This window comes from Palaemon carinicauda, chromosome 31, assembly GCF_036898095.1.
Source record: "Palaemon carinicauda isolate YSFRI2023 chromosome 31, ASM3689809v2, whole genome shotgun sequence".
Lineage (NCBI taxonomy): Eukaryota > Metazoa > Arthropoda > Malacostraca > Decapoda > Palaemonidae > Palaemon > Palaemon carinicauda.
Genome location: NC_090755.1, coordinates 74728550 through 74751537, shown reverse-complemented (window position 1 = coordinate 74751537; position 22988 = coordinate 74728550). Strand labels below are relative to the sequence as shown.

At 39.7% G+C, this 22988-nt stretch overlaps 1 protein-coding gene across 1 annotated transcript in view; it reads right to left on the bottom strand.

Annotated features, from left to right (window-relative positions):
* Positions 1-4456: 4456 nt before the first annotated feature.
* LOC137624547 (uncharacterized) overlaps positions 4457-22988 on the bottom strand; it is a 90259-nt gene continuing 71727 nt past the window's right edge. Inside the window, exon 9 of the mRNA XM_068355434.1 lies at positions 4457-14947. Within this exon, the coding sequence (XP_068211535.1) occupies positions 13076-14947 (1872 nt within the window). The 3' untranslated portion in view covers positions 4457-13075. The remainder of the gene's footprint in view (positions 14948-22988) is intronic.

Below are 22988 nucleotides of genomic sequence, written 5' to 3'. Positions count from 1 at the left end.
CGGCCGAGGCAACAAGTCCTCGGGACACCAGAAGCAATGAAGTGCTTCCGGTGGGAGGAAGACTCCGCCAATTCCAGGATCGTTGGACCTTCGATCCCTGGGCACACAGCATCATCAAGAACGGTCTAGGCTGGAGTTGGACGCAACCACCCCCAATCTTCCAGCGGTTCTTCCAGCAATCGACCCCCCTTCTGGAAGAATATGTTCTAGACCTCTTGAACAAGAAGGTGATAAGGAAGGTAAAGTCCACCAGGTTCCAAGGGAGACTGTTTTGCGTTCCCAAGAAGGACTCAGACAAACTCAGAGTCATTCTGGACTTATCCCCCCTCAACAAGTTCATAGAGAACAACAAATTCAAGATGCTGACGCTTCAACAAATAAGGACCCTTCTGCCTCAAGGTTCCTACACGGTCTCTATAGACCTGGCGGATGCCTATTGGCACATTCCAATGAACCATCACGCTTCCTCCTACCTAGGATTTCGACTCCAAAGGAAAAGCTACGCCTTCTGGGCCATGCCATTCGGCCTCAATGTGGCCCCTCGGATCTTCACAAAACTGGCGGATGCCATAGTACAACAGCTCCGCCTAAGAAACGTCCAGGTGATGGCCTACCTCGACGACTGGCTAGTCTGGGCTCCATCGCCCGAAGAGTGTGCAAAGTCTTGCAACGAAGTTACCCAGTACCTAGAACACCTGGGATTCAAGATCAACGAGAAGAAATCTCGCCTCTCTCCAGCTCAGAAGTTTCAGTGGTTGGGAATCCACTGGAATCTTCAGTCACACCGCCTTTCCATCCCCCAGAAGAAAAGGAAGGAAATAGCAGGGTCTGTCAAGCGACTACTGAAATCCAAACGCATTTCAAGACGACAGCAGGAACGAGTTCTAGGCTCTCTACAATTCGCCTCAGTGACAAACCCAGTGCTTCGTGCACAGCTAAAGGATGCCGCGGGAGTCTGGAGACGCTCGGCATCCATCGCTCGAAGAGACCTCAAGAGACAGCTTCCAAACAGACTTCGACGCCTCCTAAAGCCGTGGTCGGAAGCAAAGGCCCTGAAAAGGTCCATTCCTCTCCAACACCCTCCTCCATCACTCAACATCCACACGGATGCCTCACTGGAAGGCTGGGGAGGTCACTCCCACCTGAAACAGGCTCAAGGGACCTGGTCTCCACTATTCAAGACGTTCCACATAAACATCTTGGAGGCCATGGCGGTCCTTCTAACTCTGAAGAAGTTATCCCCGCCGCCCTCGATCCACATCCGTCTAACCCTAGACAACTCGGTGGTAGTTCGTTGTCTCAATCGCCAAGGCTCAAGATCGCCCCAGATAAATCAGGTGCTTCTCCCAATCTTCCGTCTGGCGGAGAAGAAGAAGTGGCACCTGTCTGCAGTTCACCTACAAGGATTCCGCAATGTGACAGCGGATGCTCTATCTCGGACAAACCCGATAGAGTCGGAATGGTCTCTAGACGCAAGATCGTTCTCCTTCATCTCTCATCAAGTCCCAGAACTTCAGATAGATCTCTTTGCAACGAGCGACAACAATCAACTTCCTCTGTACGTAGCCCCGTACGAGGACCCCAAAGCAGAAGCGGTGGACGCCATGTCACTGGACTGGAACAGATGGTCCAAGATATACCTGTTCCCTCCCACCAACCTTCTGTTGAAAGTCCTCTCCAAACTGAGAACCTTCAAAGGGACAGCGGCCCTAGTGGCTCCCAAGTGGCCCCGGAGCAACTGGTACCCCCTGGTCCTGGAGCTGCAGCCCAAGCTGATCCCTCTCCCGGGCCCAGTTCTCTCTCAACAAGTACAGAAGTCGACTGTCTTCGCTTCATCATCGAAAATCAAGGACCTTCATCTCATGATTTTCTCTCCCTTGCCGCAAAGAAGAGGTTTGGGATCTCGAAGAAAAGTCTAGACTTCCTAGAGGAATACAAGACCGAATCCACGAGACGGCAATATGAATCATCCTGGAGGAAATGGGTCTCCTTTGTCAAGGCAAAAAATCCTAAAGAAATCACCATTGATTTCTGTATGTCCTTCTTCATTCACCTTCATGGACAAGGATTAGCAGCCAATACGATTTCAACCTGCAAATCGGCCTTGACTAGACCAATTCTATATGCTTTCCAAATTGATCTGTCCAACGACATCTTTAACAAATTACCAAAAGCATGTGCTCGCCTACGCCCAGCACCCCCTCCGAAACCGATCTCCTGGTCACTAGACAAGGTACTCCATTTCGCCTCCAACTTGGACAACGATTCATGCCCCCTCAAGGATCTGACTCAGAAAGTTATATTTTTATTTGCTCTCGCTTCGGGAGCTCGAGTCAGCGAAATAGTGGCATTATCAAGAGAAGAGGGACACATCCTGTTTGCCGATTCAGGAGAAGTGACCCTCTCCCCTGATCCGACGTTTCTCGCTAAAAACGAATTACCCACCAAAAGATGGGGCCCTTGGAGAATATGCCCCCTGAAGGAGGATGTCTCTCTATGTCCAGTAGAGAGTCTCAAGGTCTATCTTCGCAGAACTTCGAACTTTGGTGGAGGCCAACTCTTCAAAGGAGAAACATCGGGCAGCGACCTGTCACTGAAACAATTAAGAGCGAAAATCACCTACTTCATTCGCAGAGCGGATCCGAACAGTACACCCGCTGGTCATGATCCTAGAAAAGTGGCATCTTCTCTGAACTTCTTTCAGAGCATGGACTTTGAAAGCCTTAAAAACTTTACGGGCTGGAAGTCCTCGCGAGTTTTCTTTAAACATTATGCGAAACAAGTGCACGAAGTTAAACATTTTGTGGTAGCCGCAGGTAGTGTTATGAAACCTGCACCTAACTCTGCGTAGAACAGTGAGTTACTTGGGACTCTAACTCTTCGGGTGCCTATGTTGACCCTTGAGCGATTCATAGTGATGTCTAAAAACACTTAGTGCTTTTATAACTGTTCTTATCCCAGGTGAAATGTCATAGTGTCACACAAGTGCCGCATGCCTTGAGCATGATGTGTTGTTTAAAGACTTGCGTTCCTCGAGAACGAGTACCTACTAATCCTGAAATTCCTTTTCAGATTCAAGACCAAGCCTTTATTTCTATGTACATTATTATTACTGTAAATGAACTTTACTTTTGCTGTAAATTATTTAATTTCTGCATTGTGAAATAAAATTTCTATTTTATTACTTATGCGTCTCTTTCAGCTCCTACCTACTATGAAATACATACTGTCATAGTTTTATTTATTCCTCCTTTCTTATGGTCATGAAGAATTTAAGATGTCTAATCCTAAATTATATTCACCCTGTCTCAGTAAGGTTCCTACACGAATACTTACTTCTGATAACCAAGAGATGAACTCTATACACAGTGCCCAACCACCACTGGTCTAATTCAGAATGTTCCTATACAAATATCAAACATTCTGCTTCATCTCTAAGTTCTTCAAGTTCTTCTGTCAGGATGAATAGCCCTTCAATACCACTTTGACGTCGGCATAGCCCATGGGAACTTCCTACCAATGGGGGGCAGGATACTTCGTTCCTATGGTTCTTTACCTAAGATTACTTTGCTGTTTTGTCAATGCCTAGGCACTTAACACTGGGGGAAAATCTACCACGATACATTGATTCTCTGGTACTCTTCCATCAGGACGCCATGGCTTGAGCCCAAAAAACGGATTTTGAGCGAAGCGAAAAATCTATTTTTGGGTGAGATAGCCATGGCGTCCTGATGGACCCTCCCTACTACTTCGTCCAGTTTTGTTCCCACCCTACACAATTGTATCATGGTGATGGGCAGCAACTGGCTTCAGGATGGAGACGGGCGTGACGTCATCAGAGCAATGGCGTCCGTTTGTTTACGTCTCGAGTATCAGTAGTAGCCACGAGTGAGATTAGCTGTGGAACGGCTCCCAGCTATTCTCAGCCCTTACACACCGAAGCATTAACTCTGTTCGGGGTGAAGATAGCTATGTGGCACGTTCAGACATGCGTGTCCCCTGTTGTATTACGATGTCTTAAAGGGAAACCTTTGAGATACTCGCTCCAGAAGTTAGAATTCTGTGATAACCTGTGGTTAAATTCTCTGGGAATATCTTAGTAGTCTTATACCCAAGGAAGCTACCAAACAGGAACCTTCCATCAGGACGCCATGGCTATCTCACCCAAAAATAGATTTTTCGCTTCGCTCAAAATCCGTTTTGTAAACCATGCTAGACTCAAAATGAGACTTTGTGTTCTTGTCTACTTGCTTTATAAATAAAATAATTTTGCTAAATTTCAAGAATATGTCCAAAGACAGCAACAGTCTTCATCGATAATTATTCAATAACAACATGCAACTTTCAGTTCCCAATAAACTTGAAAGATTTTTGAAACAACAAAGTGACATTGTCACTACAGAAACATAATTTCAAAGCCTTTCCTAATAAATATTGGTAAATTAAAGCAATCACATTCAGCATAAGACTTTATTTTCTTTATAATATTTACTGAATCTGGAAAATAACTGCGTAAACATTGAACGAGAGTAAAATATTATGAAACTAACTTATATATGTAACTGCATTTGTTTACGAACCTGGAGGAGATAAGATGAAAACAAGCTGTAGAGAGGAAAAAATGTAGTTTTAAGCCATTGTTTTACATCAAAACTATTCTATTGTAAATATTACTGGAAATCGAGCCTTGTCAGAACATGTAAGGCACACTGACCAGAGGAGAAATTTCAATGTGTTCACAACTTCTAACCAGCAAAGTGATCAAGCACAACAGATTCATGGCCACACATAACAATCACCAGATATTGATGGAGAATAAACTTGCTTATGCTGGATCTTAGGGGGTATATAGGAGCTAAGATCTAACAAAAGAAGCTGATGGAAAAAAATAAGTGGAGAAGTTCTTACCAACACACTTGTTCAAACAAAATGAAAATACATTTGCCATCTACTGTACACATGTGAAAATCAATACAGTGAAAATTGTACTTAAAACAAAATTCGTAAAAGTAGATTTTAGCTCAAACAAATTACATTTCAAAATTTAAAATATTTAATTTAAACTACACCTGAAGTTTTGCAAATAAAATATTTTTTTAATGCTAATTAGAAATGTCCCATAGACAAGACTTTTACTAACATTAAAATCATTTGTATTTACATACAGTATAGTGAAAAAACTAACCTATATCTTTCATAATTAAAAAAATGAAGAGAAAGATTTTGTATATTCAAAATAAAAGTCGATGGTTATACCTCGTAAGAATAATGTAATACATGTACAGTACACCCACTGAAGAATTTAATTTGGTTACTATGGAAAACAATTTACATGATACCTGTATACCCTCATTTTGATAATTGGTTTAAAATAATCAGGTTTAGCATTATGAAGCTACTACTTGAAAAGCTTTTAAGAGGAATTAATAAGAGTTCGACTAATGCCCTTGGTCATTGATAATATTCACATCTTTCAAGTTTAGCTTGCATAAAGCGTGCTGATGGACATAAGTATACAACACATTGTGCTTTTTCGAAAGAATTGGCATCTTTTAACCATTGGATAGTAAAAGAACAAACCATTTCTAAATTCAACTATATCTTAATTAATTACCTTAATTCACCTATCAGTAATTTTTTCTAATAATTGATTAATGTACTAGATTTATATTTTTTGTTTGCTATTAATTTGGTACTTAGGTTTATAACCTAGTTTCTATATTGTATCAAATTCCTTATAATATTTCATCCTGATAATTTTCTTTTATTTTATGTTAACTTTATTACATATGAATGTTTATATTCTTTTATTTTGTTAACTTTATTACATATGAATGTTTATATTCTTTTATTTTATGTTAACTTTATAACATATGAATATTTATATTCTTTTATTCTGTTAAATTATCTGATATGATGGGATATGAATGCATGAAAATCTGGTAAAATATATAAAATAACTTCAACAGACTTTATAAAGACTAAAAAGAAATGATACACCATAAATAAAAGGCCATATAACAAACATAGCTACATTAGCTGAAAAAAATCCTATAAACCAAATCTCTAATGACTTTTGTTAGCATAAAAACTTTTTGTTGTGTATCTCCTGGATCAATACGTTGTTCTTTTAAAATAGTCAACATCTTTGGCGCTAAGCCTCCTATTTCTCAATTGGTTTGCCTTTACAATTTCAAGTTTCTTGTTTATTTTTTGAAGCTTCGACATCGGCCTTTTTGCCTACTTACACTATGACTAATGTATGGAATACAGCTTCTCTCATTTTACTTATCAACATAATTGTATTGCCTAACCACAGCTGTAGTTGTTATCTTCACGCCACAATAATGGTACATAATTTTCTTTTTACAGGGCTCTATTTTATTCATTGTTCAACAGACTAGAGAAATAAAATCCCTGTTTTCCCATTTTGTATCTGTAAATCAAAACCTGTGAGGTAGATTCCTCTCAGTTTTAACAAGTGAAGTCTGCAGTCATGAATTGATTAGTTGCATAGTTGTCTTTGTCTTTTAAGATGGTATATAGAATTCCTTCCTTCCTTATTTCTTGTCTTATCTCATTTAAGGGAAGGCTCTGTCACCAATTATCACTAATAGGTAAAAAAAAAATTGGAATGGTACTTAATGAATACACCATATCATATTGGTAATTAATAGTTTCCCCCTCACGTATTCCCTAATCAGCCTGGTAATAATGAATAATTCATTCCATCCTTACAAAATACACTAATAAATACTTCTGAGAGAGACATTCTTTCTGAATTTAAGGAGATACGCTCATGATATCCTACAGGCTGAATTTTCTATGGTAAGTCTTTTTTTGTTAAGCTATTGATGACATAGGAGTTCATAAAGACAAGCACTTCAAAATAAGGACTTCAACTACTGCATACTGTACATTTTTCTAATGTAACAAAATTTGTACTATCATCCTGGAAGTCAAATCTCTTTCTTAAAAGTAACTATCAGACAAAAGAGTATATACAGGAATATGAATAATACTGTACAGAGGAAATAGCAAAATATATAAATGAAATAAAGGCAGGAAGAAGTTAAACAAAATCAGATTTTAATAAAGGTAACTATTCTAATCTTAACTTTTCCTTTGTATATTTGATGATTTTCCTTACAATTGTATATGCTGACAGTATGTATAACTAGACACTCTACTGACATGTTCTTTCATTCTCCCATTTAAAAAATGCAACTGACATGTTCTTTCATTCTCCCATTTAAAAAATGCAACTGACATGTTCTTTCATTCTCCCATTTAAAAAATGCAACTGACATGTTCTTTCATTCTCCCATTTAAAAAATGCAACTGACATGTTCTTTCATTCTCCCATTTAAAAAATGCAACTGACATGTTCTTTCATTCTCCCATTTAAAAAATGCATCTTTTCTTTTGATATGTCTGAAACAAAGATTTACTTTATTTAAATAATTCTACTAGAACAAAATAGACATAAAAAAATATCATTTGGGTCTCCATCATAACTAGGCAGATTAATTTCATTTTGAGGACAGGAAGAGGCTAATTTAATTTTTCCTTAAATCCTTTGCTATGTAAGGGTAGAAAGTTATGAACATATTCATAACTAAAGGGTGCTCGGCTAAAATGAATATCCTGCAATAGTAATAAATGCAAAGAAATGTATCTGTTCTGAAATTAAATTAAACTATAATTATTATTGAATACATTTAACCATATTTATGGAACTAAACAGAAAAGACTGGTAACTCATAATGCAAGCTTAATCAGAATAAAACATCCATGTGTAAAAGAATTAAACACGACCAGAATTATGAATAAAAATAAGTCAACAAAGTGATAAATACATATGTCGTAAAACTAAAGTAATGACATATTGCACTTTAAAATAGTACTACAGACTCTCTTTAACATTCAAGTATTCTCCTCAAATACTGGGAAACTAATATTGTACACAGCTTTGTAGTAAGGGGAAGGAAAGACCCTTGGGACTATGCACTTTGTCCTTGTGTCAAATAATACCTCTCAATGATTATCTAAATTCTAAATAAAATTACGAAGATAAAAGAAACTCAATTAGGCATGCAAAATGTATGCATAATAAACCTGTTAAGACTTCACCTGACTATTTCAATAACTATTCACAAATTATTCTCCTTTCAATTTGAAATAAATATGAAATTTCTAACAGTCAAGGATACAAATGAATAATTTCCTGAAAAATAGAAGAATTATGTAGATAGTTATGAAATATTTTATGTATATTTTCACGATTATAAAAATATATCTGTAATTTGCATATAGCTATTACTTCCCAAGTGATTCAACTAAAAGCAAGATGAGTATAGATGAAGTGACATACTTGTCAGGCAATATGAAAAAATGGATAATGGAAGCAACTTTAAAAGAATCAAATGGAAAAGAAAAAAATGAGAAACCTATTAATAATTTTAGCCAAGAAATTTGATAGCTTTATTTTATACAATGGTTTATTATATACTTTATAAGTTTATACTGCAACTAATTCTGTGCTATTCATAAATCTTTGGGACATTTCTTGTAGCATAAAATAAAATTGACATCTCAATTAAAGTACCTCATGAGATTCAACTTTGTAAAAAAGGCATAATTTCAAAGCTTAAAAATCCCAAATCTTTTAAAGTACTGTAACTTGTATTTTTCCTAACTATACAAAACATTGTCCTTCAATAGGAGTATGACTTTAGTGAAGCTGGAACGGCTGTCTAAACTTTTAACGAGGTGATTGTAGTTGATGGCGGGTGGAGGATAGGCTCCACCCACCAACCAGGCAGATTAACCTATATATTAGCCTTTACCTAGGAGTTGCAAGAAGGTTAAGGTGAGCACTGTAACTTAAGCTTTGCAAAGTTAGGAAAAATACTAATTACTTAGTTTTTATTTATTCCTACAGGAATATAAATCATTGTCCTTTACTAGGATACTTATCCTTAGGAGACCATAAGTCTCTATAACCAAACTGTTTAGTTTACTAGCACGGGAAATGACAATGCACTTTCGTCCTGTGGAGGAGTGCAAGTGATAACTCTAGTCAACCTCCTTAAGATCTAAGCATGATGTCACAGCTGTTAAGCTAGGTCCCTACTAGGAGACTGTTAGGCGGTCATGAACGAACGTACAGTACATCCCTCAGGATACTGCATGTTGTCGAAACGTAAGGTCATTTATAAGAAATTGGTTTGCATACACTCTCTCGATGCTCCTTCTTGTCCACGAAGAGAGGGATAGATACTGTACTTCAATGCAAATTCAACTGTAAAGAAAAGTTACTTGATCATGAGGCTTACCTGCATCTAGTACCCAATCAAGCAAATAACTACATGATTGCTGCACTCAAAGGTTGGGGATGAGAGAAGAAATAAAAGGCCTGACATTGTTACCTCTCATTCTAGTCTTATGTCGCACCCTCTATCTTTGATGGTCCATGTTCCAAGAACATAATGGTGTTCTTCGATATATTCTTCATCTTAGCACTGCTGAGAAAGTCTGGTGATCTGGCCTGAAGCGTCGAGTTCTCTTAAGTACACTAAACTCGTTTGTTATACATATATTTGGTATTTGCCAACGTCATATAATGTGAAAACCCAAAATCTGACACCCAATATCATAACTGTGAAAAATTGCCATACTATGCAAATCAAAACATGGAATCTTGTGTTAGAAATAGCAAAAAAATGTATAGCATAATGTTAAAAAGTAAAAGTCAAATGTAAAATTCTGCATTAAAAATAGCTAAAGAATATTGTACATTACTGTACAGAATTATCAATCGCCAAAGAACACAAGTCAAAATATGAAATTTATAGTTAGAAATTGGCATGAAATGGGAATCAAAATGTAAAATTTAGAATTAGAAATTGCCAAATGGTTTAATGTTAAAAATCACAAATCAAAATGTGAAATTAAGCATCAGTAATTGTTAAATAATACTGTGCACTATTAAAAATAGCAAATTAATAAAGTAATATCAATAAAAACATAAAATGTACTGATAGAAGCAGACAAATTCCCGTACCATAGTTTGTTTACATTGTGTCTACTCCCAGAGAAAGTGAAATATATTTATCGCATGAAATGGATTAAACTTAAAGTTACAATATTAAAACAAAAGTATGGTTACTGTTTATACTCGTATAATGGGTGAACTCGTGTACTGAGCGACCCTCAAATTTTCCCGAAATATACGATTTCATATATCTCGAGTATCATGCGAGTTCCTTTTTTGAGAAACTAAATTACAATAGACTAACCAACTTTAATCCATTTCTTTATCCCATCTTTTATCTAAAACACGCAAATTTCATACATGCGGCTTTTTTCTAAAACTAATTGATTGCAGATAACAAGAGTTGAGTGTAGCACCCTCACTTCTCGGAGAGAAGAGATGGAGGAGGACTCGAACCTTGAGTCATGAACAGCTGGGTTATGGGTCTTGGCCACAAAATCCGGGAGATAGGTGAAGGAGACCTTCCATCCTTCAGAATGACTCATGATATACAAAACACCATGTAGTTTGCCTACTCTCTTTGCAGCAAAACAGACTTGGGAGTCAGGTCCCTATCTGATTCCTTTCTCAAGAGCTCTTAAGTTGATCACTTGAAAGCTGAGAAATTCAGTGAAATCCCATTCATGGTGTCGTATTCCTTTGGGAGAGCAGGACTGTTCGAAACTCCCCTTGAACAAAAACAATTCTCAATAAGAGGAAAGGTCTAAGACTTTGTGTCTGTAAACCTGGCTCAAGGCTGAGCGATAGCATTTCACAGAGGTGACCGGGAGGAGCTTCTCTCGATGAAAGTAGACAACAAAATCAGCAATCAATTGTCGAGAGGCTCTGACTGGAGAAGCATCCCCTCTACAATACCAATCACCGATGACACACTTCCCCTGGTAGATAGCTGCAGTGGATCATAGCAGATATCCAGACATCCTGAGGAGTGCCTTTCACTCAGAGGAGATGCTGAATGATCGTCACACATGAAGTAACGGGGATGCCAGTGAGTGGAAAAGGGCCTTGCCGAACACAGCGCGAATGAAAAGAGTTATCTCGGTCGGTGCTAAGATTAGTCCTGAGAGCTGTGCTTGAACGTCACCTGTTACAAGTACCTATTGCCGGGACACTTTGGAAGGTCTTGAATCAAAGACTGGTCACGTCGTGAGGAGAAATCTTGTCTGGTAGACTGATTCTGATGTGTTAGAGGGTCTCGATGCATTGGCTGATGTTGAGGGGAGGGGAAGGAACAGATAAACAGTAATGAGAATCTCTGGAGAACCTAGAATAGTGGTCTCATGGAGAAGAGATATGAGGGGTCCATGGTGCCTAATCATGAGACAGAGCATAGGAAGATCGGTCTTGTGGTGACAACTCGTGTGAAAAAGGTTGGCAAAGGAGTGTTAATCACAAAGAGAATCACGATTTGCTTCTCTTGCACGCATGTGTGAGGGAAGCCTCTTTGCTCAACTGAGCAAGAATTATCCAAAGTTCCTTTTCACCATGGGTAGACTTCTTCAGGGCAGTTGCCTTCATAGGCAAAACCAAGGAGTCAAGCGAATGTCCAGGTGAAGGATGGGGATAAGTGTAAGGCCCACAATTCTGAGTAGCAGTACATGTGATTAGTCCCATGCAAGAGGGAGTACTGTTAACAGTGCACGTGCTTGGTCCCAAGCAAGACTGAGCACTCACTGCTAGCAGTACATGTGCTCAGTCCCAAGGAAGATTGAACACTGCTAGCAGTACATGTGCTCAGTCACAAGCAAGACTGAGCATTACTAACAGTACATACGCTCGGTCCAAAGCAAGACCGAGCACTGGTAGCATGAGTGTGAGCTTCTGTATTGCAAACTGAAACACCTTCCTGGGTTGGCCTGGATTTTGGTGACGCATCACCCTTCACATGAACGTGGGGAGAGATCAGTTTAAATCTCATGAGACTCCTCCTGGGTTTTGTTGACTTCTTTCTATTCTTTGGGGTAGTAAGCGTCACATCCGAAGGGCCAGCAGAAGCCTTACCAGGCTTCACAGCCATCGAGGATTTCTGTGCTGTCAAAGACTTTGTCATTGCTAAGTCTGAAGCTGAAAAATCCCTCTAAGAATGCAGAGGAGACTAGGACCTACGTTCGTCGCAAGGGGATATCAGTGAACAGTTATGCCTCTACATAATGCACAAAATTGATGGGGATCCACAAAGGACTTGCTCATGAACCTGCCACACTCTTGGCCAAATTTCCCTAGGAACATCTGCATGTGTGCTCCTAAAGTCTCCATATACAAAGCAAGCAATCACAATCTGAAAACAAAGAAAAAAAGACCAAAGTAGCTAAAATAAGAGGCAGCAGAAAAGTATGTGTGTACTGAACTGCAGCCACAGTCAAAGTGAGGATTATTCTGCCAGGCAGGTGGGCGGGGCCTACCCTCCAACCACCTCATTAAAAGCTTAAACAACTCTTCCAGCTTTGCTGAATTCATACACCCATTAAAGGAAGATGGTTTGCATTCGTGTAGTAACAACTGAAATTCATGCCTCAAGTCTGCACAGCTGTGTAACATCATTTGCCTTTGCATCTCTTATGCATATCATAAAAGGGATGAACATGCATACTTTAAATTAAGACTTTGAATATTCAGTGCACAAACTTCCCCACCAAAACCAACCTTTGCAAAATCTCAAAACTTTTCGTCTAGCATAGCTTATTTTCAAATTTTTAAAAATTTGTGAAAATTCTGTTATAAATACAAGTTATCAATAAAAGTTTACCTCTAACTAACTGTTATTCTTTCACTTACACATAATGAACAATGGCTTATAGTCACTTCCATCTATTTTTGGGTATGAATATATGGGTAGCATATACTGCAGCAAAAATAATTGTAGCTGCTGAACTTTTCTATAAAATGTCCATATAATGGTTTTAATAATTTTTAAGAGAAGCAGAGCATACGTATATAATAATATTATGTTCGTTAAGATTAACTATTGATTCATAAAAAACTAAAATCTAATTAGAACTCCTGAGAGAAGTCCTCTCACTAATTTCCTATAAAATTACTGCTATTTGTATCTATAGTATGCTGGGGCCATGGCCTGAATACTGCACTACGTGACTCAGAGTTAGTTGTTATGTTCAGCACTGTTGTTGTTCGAATGTCATCTTTTTCTGTCAAAACTTTTCTCAAAGGGTTCTGTGTTAGTGGACCAGAATCATAGTGCATCTGTCGACTTCCTACCAATACTGTAGTGCCTGCAGTTCCGGCCACATGACTCCCAGAAGACAAAGCGCCATCGCGAGTTGATACCGTCGTAGCAGTTGGTAACCCAATAGTTGCAGTAACCTCTCGAGCTGGTCCATTTTGAGCCTGTAAGGTAATGTCACGGGTAGCTGGCTCTAACTGAATGTGGAATGGTCGGATATCTCCGGAAACTGCTACTTGCTGGATGCTGGTGCTTGTAGACTGACCGGAGACCACCTGAGCTGCAACTTGAGCTACCTGAGTCATCTGATCTGCTGTTAGATCTGAATACCTTTCAATGTCATCAGCACGCACTTCAACAACCTGACCTTGGAGTGAAGCAAAGAAATGCCCTACACCTTCCTCTGATCTTTCACTATTGGCAGCGTGGATAATATAACGTGGAAGATCATCTGCATCTATTATGTGTACCGGTCGAGACATAACTTCTACAGTTTCACCATCGCGCACTGTGCCACGTACTAATTGAACTGAACCGTCTAAACTAGGATCTAGAGACTGATCATCATCTATTTTTACTGTTCTAACAGACCCCACTGGGCTTGAAACATTACTAACACCACTTTCATTGGCTACAATTGTAGGAGGATTCACTTTTATATAAGCCTCTATATTTTCTGTATGGCCATGCTGCTGAAGATGAGAGGCCAACATAGGTTTGCGCATAAATCCTGCACCACAGAGAGTACATTCATAAGGTTTCTTGTCCGAATGTATAAATTTATGGGCATTACGATTATCCCTGGAATTAAAGGATTTTCCACAGATGTCACAACAGAAGGGTTTCTCACCTGTATGTATTCGTAAGTGTTTCTTATAGTGTTCAGGATATACAAACCCAGCATTGCACTGTTCACATTTATAAGGACGTTCTCCAGTGTGTACGCTCATTACGTGGTAAACTAGCAACCTTTTTCTCTTGAAAGCCTTGCTGCAACGACTGCATTGATATCGCTTTTCTTGAAAATGTGTAGTTCTCTTATGCGATTGCAAATTGCTCCTTTGACTAAAGGTAGAGCCACAAATTTCACACTGAAATGGTTTCTCACCCGTATGAGTTCTTTCATGATCCTCCACTTCCCCTTTTCGAGCAAACATCTTATTACAGATACTACATGCAAAGTTCTTGACTCCCGTGTGAGTGATCGTGTGCAAGTCAAGGCTTCTCTGTGTAGCAAAAGCCTTCCCACAGGTCTCACAAATAAAATTCTTTTTTCCTTGGTGTAAATTCATGTGATCTGTCAAATGATGTGAAGTAAGGAAGTGTTTGCCACAAATTCTGCATTGGTATGGCCTTTGACGCACTCCATGAGTTTTCATGTGTGTCTTTAGAATGTGTCTTGATGCAAACTTTTTGTCACACTGGTCACAAGCATGAGGGCGATTCCCAGTATGAACATTGAAATGTTCCTGTAAAGCAGTGCCAGAACGAAACCTTTTGGGGCATTGTGAACAAGAAAAAGTCTTATTCATATGGTGCCGCACATGTTCTTTCAGTTGTCTAGGTAAGGCATACCTGCGTGGACACATGGTACACTCGTATGGTTTTTCGCCTGATGCCATATGTTGTTCTAAATGATTCACCAATTCGGCTTTAGTAGGTAGCCTTTCTTGGCAAACTTCGCACTCATATAAGCGATCAGGGTGAGCCTGAAAAAAAAAAATGGTATATAGATTATCTGCTATGGTTGAGGTCAACAAGATGAGTATTATAATTAGACAGATCAGAGGCAAATATTTTGGTAGAGTAAATATCAATTCTTGTTAACATGGTAAATAAAAACTCAAAATGAAAACCCAGTGCCTAGCTTTAGGCATGAATTGCATAATCTAATCCAGTCAAATATTGTACAGTACTTTAAGCACACGGGAGTTTCTTCAGAAAATTTAACCTTAGCAACTATAATGAAATTTACAAAACATTATTAGATTATAAAATGAATCCCTTATACACTAAGTGTTGAGAATTTTTTTTCCAATAATTTTCTAGATTGTTGCTCACCAAGTCAAATACAATGATTTTGCTATAAAATACTAAAGTACACAGACAGAGAAAAGTATTGTAACATTTTATCTAAGAGTGAAGATAAAAAATAAATGTTAGAAGTAATTTGTATTTTTCCTGGCTATACAAACTTCAGTCGTTAAAAATCTGAAACATGCCTACAGTGGAGCTGGCATGGCCGTTGAATTCATCAACGAGGTAGGTAATGACAGATGGTGAGCATGGGCAAGTAACCAAGCCCCTCCACCTGTTGGAAGCTCTTCACTTTTGACCTTCCACTCAGGACTGAGAAGGGTGGTTGAGATGGGAAGATTAACTTTAAAGGACTTGGGTTTGTATAGCTGGGAAAAATACAAATTAGTTTTTAAAATAGGTGGGAAAGTCGCCCTAGAACCAAAACTGGTTGATTCTTTTTCTTCCCTGGAAGTATCAATCTACCTGGTCCTGTACTGGAGCAAAGAAAATGACTCCAGCAACCTCATATCTGTCTATCATAGTGATAAATAGACTGATAGGGCCTGGGGCCTGTCTAAAAAAATTGGTACAACTGGACATAGGAATTCCTGGCACACCTCACTCTCAGGAAGTGCACTCAGTCACACCTTATAAGAAGAGATGGCTGAGGCAGTGCTCAGGGCTAAACACAAGAACTTGCCGTGCAGAAAGCATGTGAAAGAGTGCACTTCCTCAGAGTGAAGAGTGCCAGGATTTACCGTGTCCAACTATTGCTGGTCAAGGAAGGGATCCCTTCCCCTGAAAGGGGATAGCAGTCCAGAATAATATAATTAAAGTAAGATGATTGTTTAGGGAAGATGAGGGAGGTACAGTTATTCTGTAGATTCTAAAGAATGGAGCTCAGAAGCATTGCTTACCAGCATCAAGTCAGATCCAGTGAATAATGCTTTGACTGCTTCATCCCCATTAGGGGGAAGAAAAAGGAATTAGAAGAGCCAGCCAGTCATTCTACCTTTCATTCCAGACTTGCATCTATACATTACTATAAACAAGATGCCTCTTGTCCCATGTAGGAGCTGGGCTGGCTACACAACTACTCGACCAGCCAACATACAACCAAGCACAAAGATATCAAGGAACTTATAGGTATACTACTGTAGATAAAAGGCTGTAAAAGTGGTCTATGATTCCCAAACACACAGCCTTGAACAGTACAAGATTCCTCATGGGGTGGGTCTTATACCCCTGACTTTAAGAGCTCTGGTCCTAGCTAATACCTTAACTCAGTCACAAAGCCAGAAAGAGTTTGTGTTTCTTGACACCTCTTTCTTGGTCCTGCCAGTGTTAATGAAGAGTCTCTGACACTCAGGCTTGAGGTGTTGGGCCCTCTTCTGGTAGCACTGTAGAGCCCTCATGTGACCCAAAAGCATCTCTTCTCGATTGCAACCCGACACTTCATGTACAGAAGATGAAGGACTCAAACCTGGGGTCTAGCACTGACGGGTCCTGAGTTTTGGCCATGAAACCTAACACAAAACTAATAGAAACCTCCTTCCACCACCCCTTTGGTGTGGGTAACAAAGCAAGAGAGAATGTGTTACACACCTAATCTCTTCGCTTATGCTAAGGCTAGTAAAAAAAAAAGTCTTGAGGGTCAGTTCCATGACTGACAACCTTCTCAAAGGATTGAATGGGGGTACATGTAAAAAAAAAAAAAAAAAAAAAAGAGAGAGAGAGAGAGAGAGAGAGAGAGAGAGAGAGAGAGAGAGAGAGAGAGAGAGAGAGAGAGAGAGAGAGAGAGAGAGAGAGAGATAGATATTTGGCTGAGGTTCTAGGGTAGTCAAGACTGCTTGAAGCTCTTCATAAGCATAGACAACTCCCATGATGAGAGGTTAATACCCTTCAGTCAAAAGACCATGCTCAAGGCTGAGCGGTATCTTTTGACAGCAGGAAAGAGGTGCTTCTCTTGGTGAAGGAAGACAAGGATATGCGTGATCTGTGCTAGAGATGCTCCTACCGGATAAGTATCCATTCTACAGCACCAATTGTAAAAGATGGCCCACTTTCCCTGGAAGACAGCTGCAGAGGACCATCATAGGTATCCAGACAACTCCTCAGCAGAGCCTAGCAAAAAGTCTTTTGCTCGGAGATGCTGGATAATCTCCAACCATGAATTCTAGCAACTTCACGGATGGGTGGTACCTCTGAAAGTAAGGCTGTAAAAGAAATGTGGACCACTGGGATAGTTCTCTTGGGACCTCAATCATAGTATAGTCAGGCCTCTTTTTACGCAAGTTCTTTCTCAATTTCACTTACACGCGACACACAGAACTGCAATACCTATTAAATAAAAAATCACATTCGCAATAAAAAAACTCGCGGCACAATGATCTCTAATAGCCAGCACTTCTTTACACTGGGCGCGCTTCGTGCCACTTACCTCTCTCTCCATCCAGCTCATCCCAGGTCATGCTGTAAACAGTATATCCATTTACTATGGTAAAAAATTACAGCTATATTTGAAATAAACTGGATTTTTATTGACATGGTGCTTCATTTACCTGTATCCAATAATAATGCATGTCAAATTCATATTTTAGTATCGTATTTGCAAATAAAAACAACTAATTATAATATTTTCAATTGTGTATACTTTCGAAATCAGCTGATTAACCCTGTGTTGTCTGCCATTGGTAACCTCAATTTTTGGTTCAAATAACTCCCTTATCATTAAGGTATGCTACCGAAGGATATTTCATATTTCCTAAAAGAAACAATTATTACGAAGATATTTATATTTTTTGTTTATAAAATAAGCTGTATTTCTGTTTAAGAAAGTATATTATTATTATCATTATTATTATTATCATTATTCTTATTATTATTATTACTAGCCAAGCTAAAACCCTAGTTGGAAAAGCAAGAAGCTATAAGCCCAAGGGCTCCAACAGGGAAAAATAGTCCAGTGAGGAAAGTAAATAAGGAAATGAATAAACGGTGAGAAAAAATTAGCAATAAAATACTTTAAAAACAGTAACAACATTAAAACAGATATGTTATAAACAAACTACTGTCAGCCTGTTCAACATAAAAACATCTGCTGCAAGTTTGAACTTTTGAAGTTCTACTGATTCAACTACCCCATTATGAAGATCATTCCGCAAGTTTGTCACAGCTAGAATAAAACTTCTAGATTACTGTGTAGTATTGAGCCTCATGATGGAGAAGGCCTGACTATTAGCATTAACTGCATGCCTAGTATTACAAACAGGATGAAACTGTCCAGGAAGATCTGAATGTAAAGGATGGTCAGAATTATGAAAAATCTTAGGCAACATGCATAATGAACTAATTGAAAGACGGTGCCAAAGATTAATAACTAGATCAGGAATAAGAAATTTAATAGACCAGAAATTCCTGTCCAACAAATTAAGATACGAATCAGCAACTGAAGACCAGACAGGAGAATATACTCGAATCAAGGTAGAATGAAAGAATTAAAACACTCGCTAATGTAACCTCAGTTTCTTACTCTTTTATTTCCTTTAATTTTCGCATTCACATTACTTTATTATTCTTATAAAAAATTTCATCTATCATTTTCATTTTATTATTCCTCTCATTCCCTTTCATATCCTTATTCCTTTATCCATCCCTATTATTCAATATTTCCCACTATACTTTATCTGCGCTAATATTACAGTATTAGCATTAGATTCCTTGAACACTCAGTCTGCCAGCTGTCCTGTCGCCTCTCCCCTTCTCCCCTCAAGCACCTTCCTTCTTTTCCGCCCGCTCTCGCCGACTCGTCATGTAATCTACTCCTTTGTTTTATAAAACTTCGTCCTTCGTTTCTTTTTGCTTCGCACTTTGCTACCCGCATTCATGTAACTATTCGTTCACTTCTCTTAGCCTTACCCTCCCACCTTCTGCCATATGTTCGTCTTTTTCCTTTTCATGTTTTCCTAATTCTTTTCCTTACCAAATATTTTTCCCAAACAGTTCTGCCTCTCCTGGTTGCCTTTCTTGCTCTCAACCCCCATATTGATCTTTCGTCTCGTAAATCATTCCCCCTCTGAACACTTGCTACTGTCCTCCCACCCTCTCCCACACCCAATGCACTCACTCATTCATGTTCTAATACTACTGTTCTTGTTTTGCTTTTTTTCTATCACCAACTTTTATTCTTTCCTTCTTTTATCTATTAGCTCTATTTTACTTAGCTATTAATATATTCTATTGCAATTTCTTTTGCTTGAGCTTTCATACATGGTTATTTTATGCCCTTTATTCTACCTCTTGCCTTACTGCCTTTGCTTTCTCTTCCCATAATCTTCAACTCCCACGGGACTTTCTGCTATAACACTTTCTCTCCCACTTAATTGAAATACTGTACAAGCAAAACACCTGTTTTTTGTTTGGTAGCCATTGTGACTATGCATTTACGCAATTATCAACGTTACTAACCATACTGTACTTTTATCCTTAGCTTTTAATTTTCTAACTCACTGAAGTAGAAGACGGGATAAACATTATTACCGGGTTACTGTAGATGTCGGATTACTGCACAAGAGACGACCATCTTGAATTGTACCATGTTTCAAGATTATTGCGTAGAACTTAGAACGAAAATGGTTAGTGGTCGTTGAATAAAAATATATACTCTTAGTTAATCTTCGATTGTACTGTATAAATATTGTACAGTACAGAATTACGGTAACGTTGTTTATTGTAAATGTAGGCTACATGTGAAGCGAGTCAAGTCGTCTGAACGAACAGTACAGTTGACCTTTACTGTAGGGATAGTAGTATATTACAGTAGTATACACTACAGTAATAGTGAGTGTTATTCAGTATTACTAAATAGGAACAACTGTACTCTGATAGAAACCAAGTAAAAACAATATTAGGTAGTACTTGGTGGGTTAATTATCTGAGCATAGGCAACGGCAGTGAGTTTTTAGGTTAGGATAGGAGTTATCCCACCCTAGGTCAGCAAGCATTTACAATTTTTTTGCTTTTTGCACCTGTCTCTGTTATCTAATCCACACGAAAATGAGGTCTGAGACAACCAGGTTGTTTAGGTGTCCTTTGGGATGGTTTCTTACTACCCTTTCAGGACCTCTTCTTCGATACATCAGAGACCAGTTGCCTGTCTGGAGATGGAGATTCCTCTGGGACTCCCCTTATGAGGTTTTCCTAGTTAACCACCCGGGCAAGATTGTCCTGAGCCTCCTGTCCCACTGAAATAGGAAGGAACATGAGATCCATGGATGCTGACCAATGATCCTTCATACACCTTTGAAGAGATCTCTGGTAAGACCCTTGTGAGGATATGGCCAAGAATACTTTGCCAGCACCCAGCTGGGATTTTTGTAATTGCTAGAAATGGACGCACTACCTCAATGAGCTTGCTGATGTGATCATCTGATGGAAAGACTTTTGCTGCTGCTGTGTCTATCAGCACTCCCAAGAACACCAACCTTAGCTTGGTATGAGATTTGACTTCCATTTTATCACAATGACCAGATCATACAAAAGGAGAGAAGTTGATCTTAATCCTGTAGCAATTGCCCCATGGAGGAGGCCTGGATCAGCCATTAGCAAATGCCCCCATGGAAGAGGGATAGGATTAGCCAATCAAGATACATAAACAGATGTATTTTTGCAAGTTGGCCCAAGTATCTACCAAAGTGAACACCTGAGGAGTAGTACACACTTCAATGGCCAGAGTTTTGAACTGGTACACCATACCAAAGAGGGAGAAGTAAAGTTTCTTCCAAGAGGACTGATGCACGGGTACTTGAAAGTATGCGTCCTTCAGGTCCACTGAAAGCATGAAGTCTCCCCCTCTGATGGAACTCACCACAGTTTGATGCACAAACTTGTTCAGTGGAGAGAGGTAAATGACTAGCCTCCAGTCACTAGTTGACTTCTCCACCATGAAGAGCAGACTGTAGAAGTCTGGAGACTTGTAATTTAAGCGAGCTCTTCTCCAATATCTTTTCTATTTCTGTCTGCAAGGCTAGGCCTTTTGGTGATGTTGGAGGATCGGATGAGAACCATATTGGCAAGCGAGTTGAGGGGCACTGATGACCCTGAAAGGGGTTTAAGTAACCCTCCCAAAGAACATTCACTACCCACAATTCAGCGCCGTGTCTCTGCCAGGTTGCCTAATGGCACAATAAGGCTTCTCCAACATTCGCCAGTAGGAAAGGGGGGGGGCTGGAATTAGTGTTTCCCTCTCCCTTCCTCCTTCCTCCCCCTCCCCTTTCCTGGAAGGACAAGGTTGGGGGCTTACAAGGGCTGTGCAGGCATAGGGTCTTTTCTGGAAGAAGCTGCAGGTGGTCTTGATCAGGGTCTAGCCTTGCACTCGGTCACGTAGGCATAACTGAACCCCAGGGTTTGGCCACAGTTCCCTTTGAAGGGTCAAGACTCCTAGGAAATTGTGCGATGAATCAGGGAGTCCTGTGAAGCAGTCTTTCACTTCTCCACCGCTGCCAGCACATGACTCCTTGGATAGAGACATAGCCTTCTCACCAGACAGCATGGGACTCTTGTACTTCTCTAGAGAATCCATGCATAACTCCATTGACCTGGCGAAGTACGTCACTGCACATTATCACTGGTCAAACAAAGCGACCGCTTGGAGGGAGGCCATGGCAGATTCCATGGCTGATAACTCAGAGCCCAAGAAGGATGTGTCTTCTGCCTTGAGTCTCTCCCAGGGGAGTCAACGGAGGTTCACAATGACAGGTCAACCTGAAGATTTTCATGGTGTAGCAAGCTCTGGTGCATAGAACCTTTTCTGCTTCGAGAGTGGGGTTGGGAGCAAGATCTTGTTTGACCAGCTGGAAGTGAGAGTTCTAAGATCCACAGATCTGATCGTCAACTCGATTCAGGGCCAAACCAGCCAGATTTGACCAAGGCAGCTCCAAGGACTGCCTAGACCAGGAGGGTCAAACTCATATCCTTTAGAGGACCAATTATACACTTGGTTATAATCTCGAGGGCCATCAAAGATTTGGAAATTACAGTACTTACAGGCAAGACTGAAGATTACAATTGATTTCACTAGTCATCCTGGTTTACCAAATATACACAACAGGTATTTGGTTTTATCTTAATAGTTTGGTTATAACAATTATACCAATTTGAGATGAGAAATCTCATCACACCCAGGCCATGAGTTTGACAACCCTGGCCTAGACCCTTGAGGGGCACCAAAATGCCGATCAATAATCGAGGTTCACCCCGAAGGCGGAGATAAGATTGCCTTCCCCAGACTGTTGCACTTACAAGTGAGAGCTAGAATGTTCTCAAAGAAAAAATCTTCATTCCGAATTCTTTGTTTCCATAGATACTGGTCAAGGTCTGGTGTCCAAGGGGCAAACGAATATCAAGTACCCTCATACCCAGCCGGGGTAGAGGGTGCGGAAGGTTGCTCCAGAGATTCCTCCCCCACCCATGAATATGATTGCTTTGTCCCAAGAACAGAACCAGCAATGTTATTCGGGGGCTGAAGAAGGCTTGGGAGGGCTGACAATAACTAGTGAAGATCCTAGGAGAGACGGAAGGAGTAGCTCGTACGATTCCCTCAGCTGATCGGTGTCTTCTTGGACATTGTCAAGACAGATCTTGGAGAATGCTTAGCTCTCTTTCTCCCCTTCAAGGCATACAACTGCTAGGGCACAGGAGACCACGATCTACATTTGGCACACTAGGATGATT